General features: G+C 48.3%; 1 protein-coding gene and 1 long non-coding RNA gene across 9 annotated transcripts in view; both read right to left on the reverse strand.

The window, feature by feature from the left end:
• Positions 1-11,962, reverse strand: part of ADAMTS9 (ADAM metallopeptidase with thrombospondin type 1 motif 9) — a 95,381-nt gene extending 83,419 nt beyond the window's left edge. For 4 of the 7 annotated variants that reach the window (XR_011338164.1, XM_069865441.1, XM_069865439.1 and 1 more), the window contains exons 1-3: positions 11,435-11,961; positions 10,961-11,340; positions 9,266-9,428 (exon numbers count right to left, since the gene is read on the reverse strand). Coding sequence is in view for 4 of the 7 variants with exons in the window: in XM_069865441.1 (XP_069721542.1) it covers positions 9,266-9,428; positions 10,961-11,340; positions 11,435-11,528 (637 nt within the window). In the remaining 3 variants the exon portion in view is untranslated. Of the gene's footprint in view, positions 1-7,791; positions 7,926-9,265; positions 9,429-10,960; positions 11,341-11,434 lie in introns of those variants that run through there. The other 3 variants (XR_011338165.1, XM_069865440.1, XM_069865443.1) reach the window with 2 other exon arrangements.
• A 2,911-nt stretch (positions 11,963-14,873) lies between these two features.
• Positions 14,874-17,220, reverse strand: part of LOC138725005 (uncharacterized) — a 118,339-nt gene continuing 115,992 nt past the window's right edge. For both annotated transcript variants that reach the window (XR_011338169.1, XR_011338168.1), the window contains one exon: positions 14,874-15,780. This is a non-coding gene — a long non-coding RNA (uncharacterized lncRNA). The remainder of the gene's footprint in view (positions 15,781-17,220) is intronic.

The following is a 17,220-nucleotide window of genomic DNA, read 5'->3' on the forward strand; positions in this document are numbered from 1 at the left end:
AATAACAGAAATCAGGAATGAAAATTATCTCCTTGGCAAGCTCTCAATCTTTGCAAATGACCTGAGAAACATATCTACACACAGCAGTAATTGCATGGGTTTAAGGAACAAAACACTGCCTTTAATTTGCAGAAAACCCAAAACGTTAGTGAGTAGACAAACACTTTTAAAGTGTGCAAACTACAGATCAATAATGTATCAAGTACTGGGCAAGCCTATGCACTGATTCAACAGCTGTTATTCATCTAACAGGTGGCTAGAATAGCATTCGTTTTACTGCTTGCTTTCCTAAGACAGTCTATGGTATTTGTATTGTCTTTGGACAGAGCTGGAGGTATATGTTCATTATTTTTGCTTCATTTCGTCTTTGTTATATGGGACTTAAAAAAGAAAACCCAATCCTCTGACAGGGGTATTCCTTCCCGATAGCATCTTCCCACTCATTCCATTTATTTTTGCTTGCGCAAAAAGCCTCAGCCCAGAGCCCATTGAGCTGATTGATGGATGATTCCTGCCGATTAATAGACTTTGGGTCTATCCCAAGGAACAGGGCAGGGGAAACTCAGGCCCTACATGAGTACTCTGCTTGCATGGAAGGGTGACAGGGCAGAGTCAGAGACTGCTTTTGAAATAGTAGCTATTGTTATGCTAAAACCAAAAATTAAAAGAAAGAGTGATCGCTTATCCCAAATCCTTCCATTTCTACATTAACTTGTCCTTGGAATAGAAAGCAATTTGCACAATTAAATAAGACATGTGACAATGCAAGCAATTCCAGTTTAGTTCCAAGTTCATGAGAGCTGCACATAGCAGGGGGAAAATAAAAAGGACATAAAAGAGAAAGCAAGAGAGGGGAAAATGGAACTATTTTTTAAGGTAACAACATTAATAACCTCTCCCTGCTAGAAAAGGAAACAATCTTTCAAACCAACACACTATCATATCTTTTCCGAATGTGTGACCTAGGACTTTCAACACAAAGTTTGCTCTTCAGTGGTTGGCCCATCACACTCCTATAACCTGCTCCGATCTGATCGTACAGATAGAACTATTGTATGGAAGTTAACTATTTATTGCAGACCTCCATAAAGCAGATTAAAATGCAGGTGAGCTCCCCGCAGGCAGGCAGCGTGTGACCTGCCTCCCTTGACTCCAGCAAACCCTGCCTAAACAGTCCAGCGCAAGCTCCAGCTCCAGCCAGCTGGACCGAATTTGCCACCTGCAGCTGGTACAACAGCAGCCACTGGAACCACTGAAAACCCTGTAAAATATCAGACCTTTTACAGGTGCCACTATTAGAGCAATAGAAAAGGGGGAAACCTTTGAATTAGGAAACAATCTGGGCTTAAAAGAGTCCTCTCTGCTGCAGGAGAATCAAAATACTGGGCTTCTGCAAAGAAGTTCTTTGCTACTAAGAGAAAACGTGCACAAACAGATCATAAGCCCTCTTGACCCAGGCACACTTGCTTCTTATTTTTATTCTTTCCTCCACTTTGAATTTTTGCATGTCTGCTTTCCCAAATGGCTTCCTAGACGTCCAACTGGAGCAACGCTCAGATCCTCAAAAAGGTCCATGTCTGGGAGCACCTGCGGCTGAAGTCATTCCCCTGCATGACGCCCAGAGCCTGGAACTTGTGTTTGTAATATGTGAAAATACTTCGTGGCCGGAAAGCAACACTATAGAGCCAGGAACGGTTTAGACCAGCATGAAGCATCACTGATACAAAAACCAGCAGTCCCACTGCAGCCTGTGGTGCTTGTGGCTATGGAGACTTTAGCCTCAGACGTGCCAAAGCTCAAGGTGATGCTGAATCCACCTGCATCTCTTGGGGTGATTCTGCCTTTCTTCCTGCTGCAGGAACCAGAACGCTTGAGAAACAAAGATTCGCAGTTTGCACAAATCAACTTCTCTTAGTAAGAAAATATTCTCTGGTTTTTACCATACAAACACCAAAGACCACACGTACTCTAGACATTTCCCTTCCTGATGATCTATGTGAGAATGCATTCCAGCTTTAAAAAACTTTTTTTCTGCCTAGGGAAAAATGTTGTACATGAAAGCTATCAATTTTGCACAGTAGACAGAAACTAGATTAATTAACAAAATAATAAATTGCCTCTTTAAGAAAGCAGATAGCAACACGTGAGCTGAGCATGTGGTAAAAAGTGACTCAATATCATCTTACAGACAAAATAACTAAATAGTTGCACCCCACAACCACAAAGCACAAAAGGACCATTGAGTTGGTACAAAATTGGTTTAAGGTATGGCTGATGGAAAGTCACAGTGCTGAAAATCCCTGACACCAGTTCCATAATCCACTGGTTCAAGAAGAAAAATAAACTAACTCTGTAGAATGACTAAAAAAACATGGCAAAATACCCTTGAAAGCCACCCTGACACTTCAAGCACTGAGCAGTTTGCTGAAGCACATCCCAGTGCTTCACCTATGAGAAGACACTCAGCTGAGCCAGGTTGTTGGGCAACCCACTCTGTATACACCGCAGACACTGGTATAGGCTCGTGGCATTTCAGCACATCAAGAAAACAGACAGGGCTGCTGCCTTTTTCTCTGCCTGGACTAACTGAACCTGTTTGCTCGCAGAGCTCCAGAGGTTGCTCTTGCTGAACCTGGCTTCTGTGTGACAAGACACCCAAGTGCCCAAACTCTCATGGTTGTTTCCTTGCTCTTAACACAACTTTCAAAGCATGAGAGTCACAAGTACACCAACACATTATCTGCTCTCTGTCTAGCAATACCTGTAAGGTACCATGCTAACAAGAACATCACAATCACCACAACTTTGTACTGGTCTTTACTAAAAGATGAGAAAAAATATCCCATTAGAAAGAATGAAACATTTTGTAGTAGTTGGTCACAGGGATGCTGGTAATGACAATACAGGCACATGGGAGAAGAAGCCACGGAGTAGTCAGCCTGTTTATTTTCATTAGGATATGCCATGGGGTAGAGATGGAAAGTACCAAAGCACTACCTTCCTACTTCTCCCACCTGCCCTGCCTCAGCAGATGTCCACACAGAGGATGTAAAAGTAGATGCAAAACTGCAAGTACCTCCACCTTGATTCCAGGAGAACAATTTAACATCATTCACTTACCATGTCTGAGTCACAAAACAATAACCAATCAATAATAATTTGTTCAGTCACAATCTTGGTCTTCCACTGTTAGGGAATGAAACTTTCTTTCACGACAGATGCTTGATACATTTTCAACACTAACAACAAAATCCATGCACCTTGCTTCTAACTCACATCGAGAAATTCTCACATTAAACCACAGTTACGGGATCTCTGTTACTGGCTGTGATAACTTTTTTAACTGAGGTCAGTTTAATGCCTTGCTTCACTTCTCAGTGCCGCAGCAGATGGCACAAACATTACAACCTGATCCCCTTCCCAACTCCACATGGGAAAAGCTTGTGTTCCAGGCCCAGTTGGCCATTACTGTGCTATTACCTCAATAGGAAGCCAAAAATAGAATTAATTATATTAGCATACAGGAATTGTGACGTTACTCTCTCGTTTGCTGTTTTTGGGAGGGAAGGAAACCTGAAATAATTACTATTTGACTATAAATTACAACTCACTTCCTTAAAATAGGAAACTTTTCTGAGGGAAAGAATGAAGTCCATGTTTTACCCCAAAGCCAAAGGCAAAGCTGACAGCTTTTAAACGGACTTTTGAAAGAGTTCAAGAATTTCAAGAGAGTCCAAGGACCCGGAAGCAAAGGCTTAGGAAAACCTCCCTGTAGATCTTCTGCAACCCCATGGTTATGTTGAGGCTGAGCAGTACAGAATTTGCCTGAAGAACTGCCTGGAAATCAGACACCTAGAGTGTGAAATACTCTTGGGCGATGGACTGGAAAACCAAAATAAGGACACAATTGGAAGCAAGACAAACAGTTAGAAGAGTTTCTGCCTCAAAACTACCGTAAAATGAGATTGTAATATGTATAAATCATCTGCAAAACAAGTATAGTATTTTTCACTTCTGGCCTGTTTGGCCACATTCCCCACCATACACCTTGAACCACAGCTCAGGCAGGAGCAAGAGCTCATCACTCACCTTGAACCCACAAGAGGCCACATGACATGGAAAGGGACAGATTCAGGCTTTAACTATGGTGCCAGACCCCCACCACTTTCCCCCCAGGTCACCTCCCCAGTGACGGCACAGATGGCACATTAACAAACCCACACCCCAACAACCTCAACCTGGCCACCCCTTCCCAAGCACATAGGAACACAGTGGAAGGACCATCTCCTGCTTGTGCCATGGGTTCACCAATGACTTCCCACACAGCTAGATGGCTGAGAAGCTGACAAGACAACCCTGTATGAGGGCTGAGCAGGCTGGTGCTAATTATCACTCAGGAACAGGATTGCAACAATCCAGCTGGCAGAACCAGGCATTTGCTAGCTGAAGACACAGGGCAGGAATCCCCTGCTCTGGCAGCTCCCCCAGCAGCCTGTTCGGTGGGAAGGGTTGTTAAAGTTACTATGAAACGAGTAATCTATTACAAATTACTCATTAATGCAAGTGAAAAATCAATGACATATTAGTGACTATGCCTGTGTCACGCTAGCTTGGCGGTGAGACTTGGTTCACACTGCCAATTTGGTTTGTATTTATTAGAGCACCTTCCTCAACACAACTTACACATAGAAGAATTCTATTCTCCTTGCCTGATGAGTCCCTTGCCCCTTGACCTCAGCCTTGCCTTTGTTTTGCCTGGGGGCACACAGCTCCCCTTCTGGGTAGTGAAACTGCTTTAGCACCTTGCAACTAAATACCCAGTTGCAAATTTGAGACCATTTTGTATCCATTTCTGGCAGGTCCTGGGATGTGCTAAGCTTCCAGGCTGCACCCAGTGGCCATCTCAGCTGATGGTTTCTGGAAAGCAATCTCAGTAGCACAGTCACTGGGCTTTCCTACCTCCACCAGCAACAGGTGAGGGCACAGCCAACTCTGTGCAGGTAAAATCTGCTCTGTCCTGCACTCATCTGAACCCGCCTCCAAAACCTCCACCACCAGAGCATGAATTGCTGGAAGGCTTCTTTCACTCTAATCATCTTCCTACTAGTTTGTCACCATCAGAGTGTTATTGCTGCTTCTGCATGAGGAGCTTTTCTTGCGGTGGGTATTCCCACTTTAAGCACTCTAAAGAGCCAAGACTTTGTGCAAGATCCCCACACGCAGCTTCAGGGCCCAGGTCTAACACAAGCTTTGGGATGGGCTCAGTTGACCAGCTATAAGTCATGGCAACAGCTAGCGCTCTCTGTATACCCGCTCCTTGATTTATTCATCTCAGCCACAGATGGGTCTTGATTATAAAAGAATTATGAAAAGTGAGGCAAGACTGTTTAACTAACGAAGCTGGGAAGAAACTGGAAAGCGCAGATCAAGAAAACAAAGTGGAGGCACTGAGAACAAAGAGGGAGCTGCCCAAAAGAGTTCGTTTGGGAGTCCTGCAGCAGGGTCACAGTAAAAGCTGGAAGGAATTTGCAAAGTTTGGAACAATTAAATAGCTGAGCATGCAGCATAAGAGTGGAGACGAGAAAGCTTAACTCTTGCATTTATATTTGTGGCCACAGGACAATTGTGGCTTGGTGCCACCATGCAACTGGAGGTCACATCTGCCTCAGAACAAGGGGTGGCCAACAGGCAGAATGATTGGGTAAGATTCAGTAAAAGGCTAAAGCTATCACAAAACCCAATAAAACTGCAAGAGAAGAACTCCAGAGAAGCCAACAACCAAAATGTATGTCCAAACACATCAATGACAAAGCCCATGGGAAACATGAAAAAAAGAAGAGGCAGCAGAAAGGGACACGAGATGCAGAGCAAGAGATGGCCTTATGTGGTTTACTCGTGTGACAACCAGAGGCAGTGTCTTATTGGCAGTTGGAGAGGGAAATCTCTCTTCAAGACCAAACCTTTGGGGTTTCACATGGAAACCAGTGGGTAGGGGGTTGCCAGTCTGCTCCTGGTGGGAGGTCAGACTGGACAGGGCGTTGGTGAGCTTCTGCCAGCCCCCTAAAGCCAGTCGGCATGGCAGACACTGCTTCCCTCAGTGCTGCAGGATGCAGCTACGCGCCTTTTATCATTGGAGTCAGATTGTTCCTCCATGGGGATTGTTCCTCCGCTCTCCAACTTTGCAATGAGCCACTTCCTTTTTGTCTTTTTTTAGGATCAGAATTTCTTTCCTCTTCCTCCTCCACCTCAAAAAAGCGGATATTTAATAATTTGGATCGGAAGAGCTTACTATCCTGAAGCGATGGGTGGTAGCGGCACTGCACCTAGTGACATCACACCATTGGCCTGGCCAAGTCTTCATCCTGTCAGGGCTATTCAGTAAAACGCAACTAATTATTCTGCCAGATCCTCGACCAGATGACAAATTGATTCACGGTAATAACGAGAAGAAGGGAAGGAGGAGAAATTGCACCATTTCCTATGACTGAAACTACATTAACCTGTTACCCCAAGGAAAACTCTGTCAGAAGTTTTTATTGCGGTGGCTGAGCTATACGCCAGACGGCTGAAGTGCATTGCCAGGAGACCCCAGTGCTGTGCTAGGAAAGTTCATATGCAGAGCACAGTTTGCATTCGATATCCATCAGCGTTCAGAGGAGAAAGATCTTTTTGCAGAACATCTGCAGAGTATCTCACATGTCAGAGAATCCAAAACTGGTATCAGAGACTGCTAATTAAAATTTAACAAAATCAAATACCTGTTTTTCTAAGCTGACCTGAGGACACTGAAAACTAAAAGTAACACCAGGGAGACTGCTGGAAATGAAAGCTTTTACTCAATCTGCCAGTCAATTCACAAGGGAAACCTTTCCTGGATTCAGCAAGAAGTCTATAATTACATCACCATGGCAAGGGCACACCAGTATGTTGCTTATTAATCATTTCCAGGAAGAAGACTATCAGAAAGCCATTCTTAACAGCACCACTGCCTGGTAACGTGGGCTCCCTTGCTCACTGCAGGGTGGGTACTTCAGATTTCCCTTGCATGAATTTTCTCCTTGAGCAAATTTCAATCCCTGCCAGAAGCCCGCAAAGCAAATGTACATTGCACACATTCTTCTGACAAAAGGCTGGATTCATACAACACCGTACAACTACAACTAACTCCCAAACTTTCATGAAACCATTCTTTTCTGGCAGGAGTCACAGATGCACCCCATGCAAAAGAGTAAGCACTGCTAGATTTCACATTTTCCCCTCTCTGCTCCAAAGACCTGTGAGATACCTTCTCTCCACCAGCTGTAACCCTGAGGGAATACCAAGGCTCAGCATCGTCCAAGCTGCCCTGCACTTGCTCCTTAAATGAAGCGACCAAGGCTCATTCACCAAACATGTACAACCAAAGCATCATTGCCTTTCAAAAAATTGAACAACAGTAAAAGGGAGAGGGAGAGATGGAGAGGAGGAGAACAGGAGGACAAGTAAGACTATCACACCTATCTGGAATCCTTAAGCTTGTATCTGAGAGGTGAAACCTCCTCTCTTCGCTACAGGAAGCAGCTGAGAACAACAAGGAAACAAAGACAAACAAGATGCAAAGGATGTTGGAAAAGAGAAGAAAGATATATACACCGTGTAGGCAACATCAAGGATGGAGTATTACTCTTGTATCATGATCCAGAAGAATAACATCCTAAATGGAAGCTATGGTACATTGGGGTGAAATACAGCAGACTGTTATAACTGCACAGAGTAAAGTCCACAAGTGAATGCCGGAGCCCTCCCAGCTACCTTTGATTCAATGAGTCCTGTGATCTGCTGCTCCATTCCTCCAAGGGCTACTGATGCAATGTGCCAGATTCCATGTTTCTTTCCAACTGTTCTGAGTCTCCTGCATCTGATCTCAAAGAAGGGAGCAGAAACAGCTGGAAGAGAGAAACCAGAATGGCATAGTCCAGCAGCAACCCTTGGAAGAACAAATAACGACAGCTCTGTGAGAGGTACCATTGTCCCCCAGCACATATGTTTACACCTGGACGTGTATCCACGTGTCTTCCAGAAGAAACACATGTTGCTAGCCCATCAGCTCTGGCTGGTCACAGAGCACCAGAGCATCTTCTGACTTAGTACAATCTGTGCAAGCTGAACAGACTGACAGCTCAACAGCACGGCCGCGATCCAAAGTCACGGCTGCCAAACGGGTCACGTGTGCTAAACGCAGTCTAAGTTTGGCACCATGCTTCTCCTCTAGTGGTACCTTCACTCCCTGAGAAACTTCACCTACTTTACAGAACGTGAGCAGCTTGCAGCCTGCGCAAGGGAAGCCAGTCAAGGTCAAGGTCTACTCTGTTTAGGCTTTTAAGCTCCTGTAGGTCTAGCTGCAGGCCAAAGGAGAAGGGCAAAACAGCAGGTGAAACAGGAGACTGAAGGAATGAACTTCTTCAGAGAGCACTTAGGTATTTGCTGCCAAAGGAGGGGATTAGTTGTGAAAATCAGGAAGTCAAAGAAGCAGAGAGCAGCAGGAGACCACTGCAGATAATAGGGACAGTAGGAGCAGGGCTATTGCTCACCAAGGCACGTGAAGGGGAGATAAAAAGGCTTGTGCTCTTTCATATGTACAAAGACTAGAAATAGGGAGCGAGGAGGTCAGTGTGATGGTGCTGGTAGAGGAAGGGCCACGAGAAGAAAAAGAAAAATAGTCTTTGAAAATGAACCATAGAAAAATGATTAATAAGGGAAGAACTGTAGGGCTGGTGTTAGGATCTTCTCATTTCCACTAGAAAGAAATAAGACATTACAGCTCTCAACCAGATATGGGGTAAGTACACCAGGAGCACAGCAAGTTGAAGACAGAAGAATGTCACTTAAAAGGACAGAAACAGAATTTTAGACAGAGAATAAATCAGATTAGGATGGTTATGAATCACACATAGGAGAGGGCAGAAAGCAAGTTTAAAGGATCATGGGATATTTAAGGCAAGACAGCCCAAAGGATCTCTTGCCAGCCTTCCAGCAGGGATGAAACAGAAACATTTCTCCTGACTGCAACCGCCTCATAACCAATTACCAGAAAGCAGAGGCGCACCACTTCTCTCCAGGACAGCAGTACCACTACGAGCCCCATCCTAGCACACACAGTACCATTTGTACAGGGGTCCCTCAGCTCCCCATCCCTTCTGCCCTGCACAAACCTACTGGCTTTTTCCTGTAAATCAGTTCCCTTTCGTAACTGCCAAGTCATCAAGGGCAGTAGCAAAATGAGTACCTGGAGTATCACAAGTCTGCCTGTCCCCTGAAGAGTTGGTTGGAGGTGTCCGGTGTCTGTAGACTAGATGTGGTTTATTATGCTCTTCTTCATATTCCTGTTCTTCGAGCGATAGCAGCGGCTCTACAAAATAGTCCCCATCGTCAGACTTGAATGTGCCTAGCTGAGAGGGACCAGAGAGGAACAGGCGGTCAGCTACAGGTGATGACAAACCACGGAGCTGGACTGCTCAAACAAGAGAGTTGTGTAGGCACACAGTTTTACAGCTATTCCTGTGACAGCCTGGGTTGGAGCTCCAGCTCCCATCACACCCATGCCAGGCTGCACTGCTCCCTGCAGCCATCCCATTGGAAATTATGGAAAATAAATTACTAATCATAGGCAGGGAGCAAGAGGAGGGGCATCTACCAGACCTCATCCTATGCTCACGACATTTACCAAGCCCATTGGGAGACAGTGCTGCTGTGAACTGGAGACCTCAGTGCAACTCCACCACATTGTGCTGTTTATCATACAGCGGCTCTTCCTAAGACAACCTTTAAACCCACATGTAAGGACCAGAGAGAGGCAGGGAGCCAGTGAAATACCTGCTTATGAGAAGACATCAATGCTCATAGTTGCACGTGACTATGAATTGGGGATTCAGCAGGTAAATAAAAGATAGCCAAGACAAAAAAACATCCTGCAGCCATCCTAGACTGGGAAGCATGAACAGAAACTAGGAGGAAGGCCTGTCCAGCCACAGACATGTGTGGCACCCTATGTGAACACGGTCGTGCAGGGGAGCACCTGGGACAGGCACCCTGTGATGCTGGAAGGCACCTGGAAGAGTCAGCGCTGCTGCGAGCTTCTGCTCACCCCTTTGCTGCACAGAAGGGCACCGGGCTGGCAGGAGGGACTGCCAGGAAGCCCACCCTCAGGTCCCCGGGGTGCAAGGCAGCTGTGGGGCTGGTGCTGCCAGGGAGGCCCCCTAGCCCTGCCCTTTAGCAGCCCTACCCTTTGCAGACCCCCAGCTCTGCCCTTTAGGAGCCTAGCCTTTTGCAGCCCCCCCAGCCCTGCCCTTTAGCATCCTAGCCTTCTGCAGACCCCCCAGCTCTGCCCTTTAGCAGCCCTGCCCTTTAGCATCCCTGGTCTTTAGCAGCCCCCCAGCTCTGCCCTTTTGCAGTTTAGCCTTTTGCACCCCCCTAGCTCTACCCTTTAGCACCCTTGCACTTTGCAGCCCCCCAGCTCTGCCCTTTAGCAGCCTAGCCTTTTGCAGCCCCCCAACCCTGCACTTTGCACCCCCCCTAGCTCTACCATTTAGCATCCCTGCACTTTGCAGCTCTGGTCTTTAGAAGACCTGCACTTTGCAGCCCCCCCGAGCCCTACCCTTTAGCAGTCTAGCCTTTTGCACCCCCCCTAGCTCTACCCTTCAGCATCCCTGCACTTTGCAGCCCCCCAGCGCTGCCCCTCGCCGCCCCGTCCCGCCCCCAGGGCCGAACCCTTCCCGTGCCCGCTGGGCGGCATCTCTCCCCCCATCCCCGCGGAGCAGGCGGGTTGCTCCCCGCGCTGCGGACCCCGACGGGACACCCCGAGCGGAGCGCGAGCCCTCCCGGGCGGAGCCGCGGCCAGGCCGGGGGGCAGGGCCCGTCCCCACCCCTCGGCCCCCCCCCTCCCCGTGCCCCGCTCCTCCTCCCCCGGGGCGGCGGGGCTCACCATCCCGGAGCAGAGGCTGATGACGGCCGTGTGGCGCGGGCGGGCGTTGACGTGGCCCCGGTAGAAGCAGTGCTTCACGTCGGTGTCGGCCGCCTCGGCGTAGAGGCGGCGCTGCTCGGCGCGGGGCTCTCCCAGCAGGCTGACGGTGAAGAGCGGGGCGATGAACGCCGAGCTGGCCGTCAGGTTGAAGAGGAACTGCCGCCCGAAGGCCGAGAGCCGGTAGTGCGCCTCGGGGGAGGCGGCGGCCGCCCACGCGTCGGGGCCCGCGCCGGCGCTCCGCCGCCTCCTGAAGTGGACATCGGCGGGGAAGGGCTCGCCCAGCTCGTTCACCCGGGTAGGAGTCACGATCTCGTACTCGCTGAGCTTCTCCAGCAGCCGCGCTGCGAGGGAACACGCGTGGTCCAGAGCGGGGAAGCCGAGCCCCCTCCCCGCCCGGCATCCCCCCTCCAGCCGCCCCCCCGAGCATCCCCTTACCTTGCCGGGGGTGCAGCCGCTGCCTCCTCGCTCCCAGCCTCGAGCCGTCGATGAAGAGCGTGCTTAATGCCAGCGCCAGCAGCACCAGCTGCATGGTGCTCCGCGCTGTCCTCGGAGGAGAGCAGCCTGCCCTCGCTTTGCTCTTTTCCTCCTCCTTTTTCCTCCCGTTCCTTTTTTTTTTTCTTTTTTGGGGGGGGGAGAAGGTTGTGGGATTTTTTCCCCGCCCCCCTTTCTGCCCGCCTCGCTTTCCTCCTCCTTTTTTCGTCCCGTTCCCTTTATTATTTTTCTTTTTCGGGGCGGGGGGGGGGGTATGGTTTTTTTTTGTTTTCGTTCCTGCCCCCCCCGTTAGGGGCGGGGGGTCCGTCGGGGCGCGGGGCGCCGGGGGCCGCGCATGATGCGCGGGGGCGCACGGGCTGGGACCGACGGGACGGGACGGGGGAGCCGCCCGCCTGCCTGCTCACCCTCGCGTTCCGCCTCTCCCCCCGTCGGGCTGCTGGACGGGGAGCTCCCGGGAGCCAATTTAAGGGGCCGGGCTCCCTAGATCGAGCAGGAGGGAAAAAAAAAAAAGATCCCGCCCTGTAAGAGCAGGGACAGCCCTTCCTCCACCTCCTCTCCACCGCCTCCCCCCCGTTTCCAGCATGTCACTCTCTTTCATTCCCGAGGAACGCTGGAATCGAAGGGTTTCGCCTAGAAAAGCCCTGGATGGGGCTGGACGGGGCGAGCGGTAGCCCCGGTGGCTCCTTGGGAGAAGCCGAAGTGGCTGAGCGGCCGCGTCCCGAGGGGAAAAGCCGCTTTGTCACTCGCTCCCTGGGAGCGGAGCCGACTTTTCTTAACAGAATTGGCGTTTTCTTCCTTTTATTTTTAAAGACAATGCACCAAACATCGAAGAATGCCCCGTGTGACGCTTCTTATCACAGTTTTCTTCTGCATCTCTCAGATACAAGGTGCTTAAAGCAACTTCTGTTCAGGGTTATTTTTATATTGTGCAGTTTTCAGGCATCCTGAGGGGGGGGAGAAAAAAAAGAAATTCCTCCTTTGACTTTATTTTGTTTTGTTTTACAATTTGGAATTTTTCTATAAATTATTAAGTCATTCTTTAAAGCTAAATGTAATTACAATTTGGAATTTTTCTAGAAATGATTAAGACATCCTTTAAAGCTAAATGTAATTAAACATTGTGTTCTGTATTTCCTCAAACCAAACCTTGGTTTTGTGTGTGTGGTTTTTTTTCTAAAATAGGGAAAGATGCAATGAAATTAAAACCCTGTAGGCAAGGCAAAAAGAAGAATAAAAAGATAGCTGTGAGTTCGGATTTGCGCATCCATGGAAAATAGCAAAGTTCTGCACTTTGGGACAAAAGACAGGAATATCAGTATGAACTTTAAAAAGGAAAATGAATTCTGAATCCATTTCTGGGTGAAACAGCACCTCCTGGCTCTTCCAGTCTAACTAGTGAAGCCCTATAAACCTCAACCATTAGCAGTAAATTATTAATTTTGTACAATGAATATAAAAGTTAAAATAAGTAAAGCATCACCTGCAGAGCCATGTGTCTGTAACTCTGCGGCCAGCTCGCTGGAGAAGGCCCACGGCGGCAGCTCTGAGCAGCAGAGCACCCCGCAGCGATCTCCACGTTGGTAGGGACCCAAGTCAGCACAACCCTCAGGGCAAGTCATAATCATAGAATCACAGAATCACCAGGTTGGAAGAGACCCACGGGATCATCAAGTCCAACCATTCCTATCAAACACTAAACCGTGTCCCTCAGTGCCTCGTCCACCCGTCCCTTAAACACCTCCAGGGAAGGTGACTTGCACTTAACTGCCCACATGGCATTATGCCCGTGCTTATAAACCACGTTTAATTTAAGTCTTTGATACTTACAATGAGATAACTCACCTAGATCTGCTTGGAGGGTTTGGCAAAGCTGAGGTGCTTCCAGACTTGAGGTGGCTCACGTGCAGTCAGCTCCTATGACACGCTGGGTCTTCTCGCTGTGTCCGGCCTTAGGACTGGTGTGGGCAGAGCCGTGGCTGCCTGACGGTGCCCTGGTTCTGGGAGCAGAGATCTCTGCCTGCTTCCAGTGTGGCCATGGAGGAGCAGTCATGTGCCCATTCTGGTCAGTGTCATCTGCCAGGAGCAGCTCTTCCCAATAACCAAATGTGGTTTTATCTCCATGCACTTACCTGTTTATGGGCAAACCCAAACCAGGTTTGCTTTTAATGCTGCAAAGGGCCTGCATGGCGACATATTCCTGTCCAAGCAGCTAATTGCTTGCTCATGCGCACTCATTAAGAAAGAAATTTTCAGAAGAGGAGAAAGACCAATCTCTTCTAAAATAACTTCAATCTGCAGTGCCTGCTGGGGCTGCTATGCAAACTCCTGGCTTACACGGCCTTCCCTGGCTCGGCATGAAAGAGCGTGGCATCCCCACCCGTCTTACACTGAATTGTGTCCTAATTGAATTGGAAAAACCACTGAGGTCCTTGGGCTGCTGGATGAACGAAAAGAGGAATCTCATAACACCATTGCATAGCAGCCCAGGCTTTCCTCCAGGCGTGTTTTCTTGCTCAGATTCTTTTCTTTGGGCTTTCTCTGTCTTATTGTCCAATAAATGATTTAACTCGTAGCAGGAAGAGTATCTGCTCTGCAAGCTCCAGGCTAGCAGGAGCACCCTGTACATTACTGAAACCTTACCAGTCTTCCAGCAGCTTCCCACACCTTCCACGTGTGCCCCAAAACTTTAAGACTTCACAGGGAGAGGGTTACAGGGTTCTTGAGCTTGGGATATGACCCCAGAAGCGGTGCCAGAGGAGGGGGAAGCTGAATCCTGTGCTCAGGTGGGTGCAGGCACGTATCTCGGGACCACTTAGGCAAGCTGGCGCTGCCAGTTGGGTGTGTTGAGAGATAGCAAGCTCCGGTCAGCAAAGGGGGAGTGAAGAAAAGCGAACTGAGTTGCCTGAGGAAGGAGTGAAAAGCTAAGCATAGCATTAGAGCTGAGTCAGAGGGGAGGAGGCTTACATGAAGCTCATCCTGCCTGTGTCCTGGGGGAGAGGGGTGCAGCCTTCGCTCATCTCCACGTCCTTGGATCAGGATGGTGTTGGGAAACAGGTCTGCTGCTGTTTTATCTGAGTTGCAGAGTGCCCTAGGGCAGCTGCCGTCCCAGTTTAACAAGCATCCTGCATCCCACTTCCAACCTCAACATCCCCTTGTGCTGGGTCCACTGCTGGCACAAGCTGCCTTGCTCCTGTTCAGGTGACTGACACAAGGAAACCAATCAAAGCTTTGGGCTTTTTTTTCTTTTCTTACTTTTCTGCAAGTTAAGCAGGCTCTGTAGTGGGGTCCTTAGAAGCTCAGTAGCTGGCACAGCGTGAGAAGTAGCAGCACATGCTTGCAACGGGTGAGCTGGACCCTTATTGGCACTGTGCTGAATGGAGCACCCTCATGGGCTTGCTCCCTGATCTGAAATCTTGGCCTGCACTGTCAGGAAAGTAGGAAAGACAGAAGACACCTCCATCTTCCAGAAGAGGGGAGCTGCCCCATGCTTGAAGGACTAACTAGGTCTCAATCATGGAGCAGAGTTTGGAGTGGACTGAAGTGCTCCTGGGACCAAATCTTGGCTTTGCAATGCACCAAACGCATTCTAGGACCATGGTGTTACCTACTTCCAATGCCATTTCCATTGATATGCATCAGAGTTTTGTGCTGTACAGTATTCTGAATCTTTACAGCTAAAGATTAGGAAGTGCAGCAGGAAAGCTCTAGCATAAGAAAATAGATTCTGTGGAGTTTAGAGAAACAAAGCTACAATCTTAAATTCAAATAACTTTCCTGTTAGGAAGCATCTATTAATACTTACAGCATGGTAATTGTGCAGAGTCCAAGTCCTTACCCAGTCAAGAGAAACCCCTAAGAGTCCATACCTACCCATGGAAAATTCCCCTTAAAACACTGGGAATTTTGCCTGTGTAAATACTACAAAATTTGAGCTGCAAATGCCTCTTCTATAAACTTCAAAATGAGAACTTTATCACAACAGCAAAACCTCAGTGGGAAATTTAAGGCAGCACATGTTGCTGCAAGAATGTGCTCAAGGAACGCAAGTTTCCTGCGGTTTTTGCACTGCTTTTCACCCTCGTTACCGTTTCCTTTTCCCCATAGGTGAGGGCAATCCCCTTTGTTCTTTGCCGCTTGGGCTCTCTGGGTAAGCATCATCTTCCTTTATCTGCTGCATCCAGTCGCTTGCCCAACGATTATCCCAGAAGGCAGACTGTTTCCCTTTGATGGTTGCTCTTCAATACCACAAGATAACCGAAGACAGCAAAGATTTTCTCCTCATGTTTAATCTGTGCGGTCAGAAAGTGAAAGATTTCATTCACTTCAAACAGCCGGCTGCTTATTTCAGCCTCTCTTGCTCATCTGCCTGTGATGGTAACAAGGATACCACTTTGTGCTGCCTTTCTCTCAGTTTAGGAAGCTGTTGTGCTCACGTAAAGGCTTTTTTTTTAAAGAAATTTTCAGCCATTGTGTCAAGGCCGGGTTTTTAAATTGTTTTAGGCCTTTCCCATTTATTTGGAGGTGCTGAGACTTGCAGGTTCTTGGTGTATACTTAATTTTCAAACTTCTTATCTCTGCCAAACCAGCTCCTAATGATCCTGGTTAAAAGGATTTAAATATACAGTTTAACTCATCTACAGTAGCTGTTTAAGCTCCTGCTCCCTGGGCCTCTGTTCTTCCACTGAGCCGTGCCCCTGGGGTGTGCTGAATCACTTGGCTATTTTGGGGTTTGCTTCTGTGACCCCCATGGAGGTTTGGGAAGTGGCACCTGCCACTCGCAGCAATACCAGCGCGACACTTGTGTCACTGCTGTCACAGCTTGCCCTCTGTGGGCCCATGTCCTGCTCCCCATTTCAGGGCCGGTGGCAGAGGGAGGTGTGAAATGATGCTCCGCGATGTTGCAGAGCAGGATTCAACTCTTGGTCCCCTACTCTCATGTCGGAGCCACCCCTCTCCACAGAAGCAAAAGCTGGAAGTTCAAGTATAGCCCTGTCTTTGCAGACATTATCCCTGCTCCTTGTCTGGGTGGAGAACCACCATTTGGGAACAGATGATGAAGGAGGAAAAGCAAACAGGTCTCTCGCATGCAAGGGAATTGGCTCTCAGTTTGCCTCAGAAACAACTTTTGACCCTGGAAAATAGATAGATGAGTAGGAACTAGGGACTGGGTGGGAAGAACAGCAAAGCTCACGTAGATGCAGCAAATGTGTGGGATTTTCGGCTTCAGGTCAGCATGGATGGACATAGTGATCCCTTGAGGCTTCCCACTTAAAACTGCTGCTTCCCACCCACCCCTCCCCGTCTCCCAGCACTGACGCAGACTGTTCACACAATGCTCCTTTTGCTCACACCTCTTATCTGCCTTGTGGAAAAGGCATGCTCAGAGTAGCCCAGCTTCTGGATCTCACTGCAACCTGGCAGTTCCTTTGGCCTGACAGGCATTTATAGATCCCATCCTCTATGCTTTCTATGACAGGTGGCAGTCTGGGGCGGCCTCTAAAGTAGCTGGGAAACACTGAATTCTGGATCTTCCTATTTTTGTGCAAATAAAGCCATCAAACTAAACATTATATTGGATTATCTTTTGTGTTTGACATGCTATAAATCAAACAGAACCTGAATACACTCCTTTTGTCTTGTGATATTATGTACGTGTGCCTCTATGCTCTGTTCCAGGTGCATTTGCCAAAACATTAACAGTAATACTAGGAGGACTAAACAGAGCAGAT

This window comes from Phaenicophaeus curvirostris, chromosome 11, assembly GCF_032191515.1.
Source record: "Phaenicophaeus curvirostris isolate KB17595 chromosome 11, BPBGC_Pcur_1.0, whole genome shotgun sequence".
In the NCBI taxonomy this organism is placed as follows: Eukaryota; Metazoa; Chordata; class Aves; order Cuculiformes; family Cuculidae; genus Phaenicophaeus; species Phaenicophaeus curvirostris.